This window comes from Cyprinodon variegatus, unplaced genomic scaffold, assembly GCF_000732505.1.
Source record: "Cyprinodon variegatus isolate N-32 unplaced genomic scaffold, C_variegatus-1.0 Scaffold141, whole genome shotgun sequence".
NCBI classification, from domain to species: Eukaryota; Metazoa; Chordata; class Actinopteri; order Cyprinodontiformes; family Cyprinodontidae; genus Cyprinodon; species Cyprinodon variegatus.
In genome coordinates, this window is record NW_015150594.1 from 888912 (window position 1) to 894911 (window position 6000).

The window sequence follows — 6000 nt, forward strand, 5'->3', positions numbered from 1 at the left end:
GAAATATTATTCTATATATAAGTTTTGCCATTCTACAGTCTCTGATCCTCATTTTTACAGATATTCTCATGTCAAACTACAGGGAAAAAAAACATAATAATCTTTAATTAGCATGTTTCGCTATTAGGAATTAACACCACAACAACCAATTCCACTGGTGTTTTCACTTTCAGTTACATTGCAGTAGGGTTGTCATGATACTAAAATTTTCAACTCGATACCGATACTCAGGAAAATATTCGATACTTTGATACCACAAGTATAAGAACAAAGACCCCAAAATTTAACAGAAATACTTTCATTAATAAATGAAATAAAAAATAAATAAATGAATACAATAAACAATAAGAACAATTTTTTGAGGTTGTATGCTGTGCACAATATTAAGCAAGGTTGATTAAAAAAAAGCTAAGAAAATTAAGTTTTCCTTCCTTTGCTATGCTCTTAACACATAACAATGACACTAGCCAAAATTATCAGCAGCTGCACTTGTTACAAAAAAAATCTGAAAATGAAAAGTGGACAGAATTATTCAATCACACAGTGTTCATAAAGTGCATTTCCCTCTATTCTGCACTTTAGATGAATGATTGTTTAGGGGCCACTAGTGGTAGAACTGTATCAATACTTTTAAAAATGAGTATCGTATCCGGATACAATGTTTTAGTATCAATACTTTTTTGAGCATCGATACTTTTGACAACCCTACAATGCATTCATCTGTGGTGTGATTTTTCCCACATCTGACCTCCAAGGTGAATATTGACAATATCTGCAGTATAACCTGTGTTTCAAGCAAAACAGTTGAAACATTTTTTTTTGAGTTTTTCTAATTTGCCACCATACTGTCTGGTTTCAGCCAATCAAGTTCGCTGTGCGTTGTTGATTTAAATTTGGTCTGATCATTTATTAAATTTGAATAAATATTTACATATAATCAAGTGTTTCATTGGAAAAATTAAAAAAGCACTAGTACTTTGGAGGCCTGAACTTTTTTATCAAAAAAGTTTTCTTTAGCTTACATGTTTTATTTCTGGGCTAATCAAATCTTCATGTGAACTCATTAATGGATGATGGTCGCCATACAAAACCTAGTTACAAAGGTGTTTATTAGCTTTGTTTATGTTTTGATTTTTTTTTTAATATACAGAATTTGCTAAGAATTGGAATTGAATTGAGTATTCAAAGAAGATCCTTTTTTTTTTTTTTTTTTTATCAAACATGAGCAGCAATGCCAGAATTTAAATGTTAATTTTATCACTGATTATTCTCTGGTGTAAGTTACAAAAAAAAACTGAACTGTATGATCTAACGTTTTTTTAATGGCCATAAATAATGGAACAAATTCGTCATCCAGCTGTGGAAAATCTGTTGGTAAACTGTTTATAAACCCTGCAGCTAAACATTTATATTTAACTTCAAAATGCCGAGGGCTACCTAAAGATTATATATCTCACATGGCATTATTTAAATTGATGTGGTTTTTCTCCATTCCATCCATCCATCCATTTCGCTCTGTATGCATAAGGATAAGCGGTAAGTTATTTCATCCTTTTGTTCCACTTTTTAAAAGTGTCCCATATGAGTATCTTAATGTGGAACTTGCTGTTTTGGCAGCAACGAAAAGACTTTGTGTCAAAAATCTCATCCAATCCCAGTGGCGATAGTATGAGCGTTTTTTATTTATTTATCTGTGGATTGGAGATAAGCCTCGAGTGAAAATGATGATCATGTTGAACCACTTTGGCATTTAAATTTGTAAAATAATATTAAGCCACTATGCAGTATTTGCACTTACATTTTTACACACCATTTGCTTAGTTTTTTTATCTAAAAATTCATAGGAAAGAAAGCAAAAATGCCGTTATAAATACATTGTATTTCTAGCAACTTTTTCAGACAAACTAAAAATAAAACATAGTATAAAAATGTCATGATAATATAATGAGCCAAAAGGGCCATTAAAGGATGAATAAATCATCAACTTTTTCTTTGAATATGCCATGAAACTATATGAAATAAATAGGATTGATGAATAAATAAATACTGTATGTGTGCAGAACTATTTAAAATGGTCACTATTTTATTTAATCCGGAAATTTTGTAATTATTAACAATAGTTTTATTTTTTGTCTCTTTAAAGAAAAAATTAAGTTTACCTTAATAGATTACCTAAAGTTAATAGATTACCATAAAGTTTAAAACCCCTAGAATATGAGCAACAGTTCAAAGCAACATTGTAGAGATAAATGAAAAACATATAAATGAAACAATCACAGTAGAAATGCATAAAAAAATATTCTGTATGTATGCAAAGATTATATCTGTTCTACAGAGCACCATGAAATGCTAACCAATGACCAATTACTTTAACTAGATTAGAAAGACTGACAGAAAAAAAATCACTCATAATGTTGCATCAAAAAAATAAAATGATTAGATTAGATTTTATTTGGTAGATTAAAATCTATACTTGAAAATGCAATTGAATTAATTATCTTTGCATTTATTTAAAATCAAAATTTTAAATTGCGAAACTTTTACCCTAGATTTGAAGACAAAGTGGTTTGTTCACAATCAGAATAATTTGTGTATTGAATTTTAGTGTCCATAACTTTATTATTTTTCAAAATAAAACCAAAAAGTTAAAGTGGGTGTGAGCATCACTTTTAAGAAAGGACTTTTATTTTGCAGGCAAAAACAGAAAAGCATCCCGATCCAGTCGCTCTTCTGCTGAAATGCAGTCTTCAGACTACCCGACACTACCTATGACTCTTTCTACAGAGGCTCTGCAACAAAATGGCAAAAACCAGCGTTCCAAGTTCCCTAAAAGCTTGTTCATCAAGCCCTCCATGAAAAGCTTAAACTTGCTGGGATTCCGTAAATCCCACCGACGGTCCCCCATCCCAGCTAGCCGCAGCTGTGAGGACCTTGATGGCCCAGAGCAGCCATCTCAGCTCTGGAAGCGTTCTCATTCTCTGGGAGATCTGCACAGCCCCAAGCAGAAAGATGATCAGAATGTGGTGCTTATAAAAGCAAAGGAGGTGGCCAAATCTGGCAACAACAGCCAGGTCAAGGTTCATAGAGAAGGGAGTTCTCCAACCAAGAAAGGAACTCCAACAGTAAGTCCTAAAGGAAGGGCTGACAGACCTCCAATACCCTCCCAGCTTCCTCTCCGTTCCCAGTGTCCAACAGTCCAATCCCCTAAACTTCCAGAACCGCTCTCCAGTCCAACTCCAAGTCCTCCTGATTCTAGTGCAAGTGGTGAGAGGATCATCCTGACACATCCCAAAAAACCTCCCATTCCACCTCCTGTTCCCGCCAAAAAGTCCAGAGAAAGACTCGTCAATGGTGCTCGTCACCCGTCTCTCTCCCTGCCCTCCTCGCCTTCCCCCACCGCCTCGCCTACACACTCCCTAAATCGCTCCCAACCAAGCAGCCCCTTGATCCGCAGCAATAGCCCAAGCCCCATCCTCAGTGCCCCTGCTCTCCCTGCCAAGACCTTCAGCCCACCTCCCAGTCCGTGTGCCACCTCATCTGCATCATCCTTAGGTGAAGAACCTGGCTCCCCACCAGCAGTGCAGCCACCCTGGCTCTCAGATCTCGGAGGTAAAATGGCTGTGACGAGGAAACTGTCCCACACCAAGATGAGTCCTGATCTGCACACCCTTCTGGAGCAACGCCTGCAAGCGGAGGGCATTGATCTGACAGAGGAGCCTTACTCTGACAAGGTAAGAGGAACTACACAGCAAATACAAATTTAGAATATCAACTTATAAAAGTTTATACAGACAAATACTGTTAATCGGACATTTTACACACCGGTTTTACATTTCACTTCCTCATTAGCTAATATATTTTTATGTGAAACATTAGAGTCAAGAATGGTCAGAGAGAGCCCTTGTCTTCTTACTAAGAATGTAGACTTAAAAATTAAATATGCAGCAATTGTTTGTACGGAGCTAAAGCTTAAATCTAGGAATTACGTTGCATAATCTGACGATTTATCGTTGCAAGTCAGAAAACAGATGTGTGCCGTTAACTTACATGGGTCAATAAAGAAGCAAAATACTCAACGATCCTATGAAACTGGCATCATGGGATACCACCCATCCAAAGTGAACTTTTCACTTTTTTGTGTGCACAGTAGCCGTATTGGAGACTGATCTTAAGCATAATGGGGAAACTTTTCAGCCCCACAATTTTGGGAGGAATTCTTGTTGAGTTTCATAACAGGAACGGAAAAATTCTGACAACCAAACTGCACCATTAATACGTAAGTTTAAAATTGGTCCGCTTAACATCTTTAATTCTGTGTTTGCTGAAGGAAGAAATAAATTCAGCTTATTATACTATCATATTTCAATCTATTAAATACTCTTAAGAGAATAAACAGCTTTACGAGCTGTCATAATATAAGCTAAAGCAAATAGTTACCATTTAAATGCAAAGTAAAATATGTTCTTGGATTAGTTTAGTTTAAGTAAAACTCATTATTGAATTAATTATGTACATGGACCCAGTCACACTTTATATGAAAAGTTATGCTCCAACACACTTCTAGGCTGTACTTGTCAGGCGTCAATCTGTTTTTAGAACCCTGAGGGCTTAACTGAGTCATAATTTAACTACAACTCTCCTCCAAATTGTTATATGCTTTATGCTAATAAGATGCAGCTCAATAATGCAGCTTAAAGCTCAATTTAAAGCCTGTGTGTTTCTTTTTTGTTAGATACTTTGTGATGTCTGGCCATTTACTTGCCGTGAGGTTGTACAGTATGTGTGCTAGATAAAGATAAAGGCGCTGCCCAGCGCTGAGAAGCAAAAATCGTGGCTTTTGCCCTCTCTGTGATGCGGTTCACACTGTTAAGTTTATGGGCCCTATTTACTGAAGGCAGACGGGGTCGTAAAAACTTCTGGCTCTTACCAGACCCCAGGCTCAGCCCCTGAGAAATATTGGAAGCCCTAACACTGGCAGAAAAACAAACACAGATTCAAACAGACTGGGGCATCTAGGGATGAGGTGTGAAATATGGCCCTGGAGCTGAGAACAGCTCTGCTGGATTACGCTTTATCAGCAGTGAAAAGGCCCAAAGTTAAGAGGCTTGCTTTTGTTTTATGTCACTGTGAAATATTTACAACATAGAATCCAACTTAAAAAAATGCTGAAAAATAAAATGAATTTATATAGACACCCAGAGCAAGGTCATGCTTTCATATGTCTTTTCTTTTTTTATCTTTAACCTTAACCAATGTTAAGCCCTAAAGTTAAGGATTAGACACTGATAGGAACACTTCTTAGATTTATTCCTATAAGTTTAACATGTGACACCATTCAAATATGTTCTCTAAAGAAAGCCAGTGTTTATTGCATTTTTGAAATGGCATAGAACACATATATCAAAGTCAAGTTTTATCCACGCCCCCTTGGAAGATATTTAATTACCATTAGAACTGGCCCACAGGCCACGGCTGCTTGTGGGTGCTGCTGTGAATTCGTGGGCTACCGTTGCATTGTGGGGAATCTAGTGCAACACTACCGCACCAACACTACATTCCCCACAATGCAGCGGGGAAAACCTGATTGTGTTTTTCTTTCATTTAAATTTTTTTGATTGAAGACAAAATAAAAGGAGCCTGGATGGAGGAAGGGGTGATAGAGACGCACTGCAGGTGATAGAGACGGACATGCTGCTGAGTGAGAGGAAAGTGGAATCCTAACGATACTCTGATCGACACAGAGTGCTATTTACAGTCGCGGACCTCTGCCCTGTCTATGCTGTCTGTTCACCTCCCAGTATTCTGTGCGTGGCATGCGGATCCCACCTGCCCCTCACTCAGCAGCGTGTCCGTCTCTTACCTGCAGGATCAGCTCCGCTCCTCCCTCCATCCAGACTCCTTTTATTCTGGCTTGAATCAGCCTCTGCTGAAATCTTTAGTCTGTAGACTTTATGATTCTTCACTCCTTTTTGATATTGCTCTGATTTTTTTTTTAATAAA

At 37.1% G+C, this 6000-nt stretch overlaps 1 protein-coding gene across 6 annotated transcripts in view; it reads left to right on the forward strand.

Moving 5' to 3' along the window:
• sash1 (SAM and SH3 domain containing 1) overlaps nt 1–6000 on the forward strand; it is a 201075-nt gene that overhangs the window by 190785 nt on the left and 4290 nt on the right. For all 6 annotated transcript variants that reach the window (XM_015376774.1, XM_015376773.1, XM_015376775.1 and 3 more), the window contains one exon: nt 2695–3731. In XM_015376774.1, the coding sequence (XP_015232260.1) occupies nt 2695–3731 (1037 nt within the window). The remainder of the gene's footprint in view (nt 1–2694; nt 3732–6000) is intronic.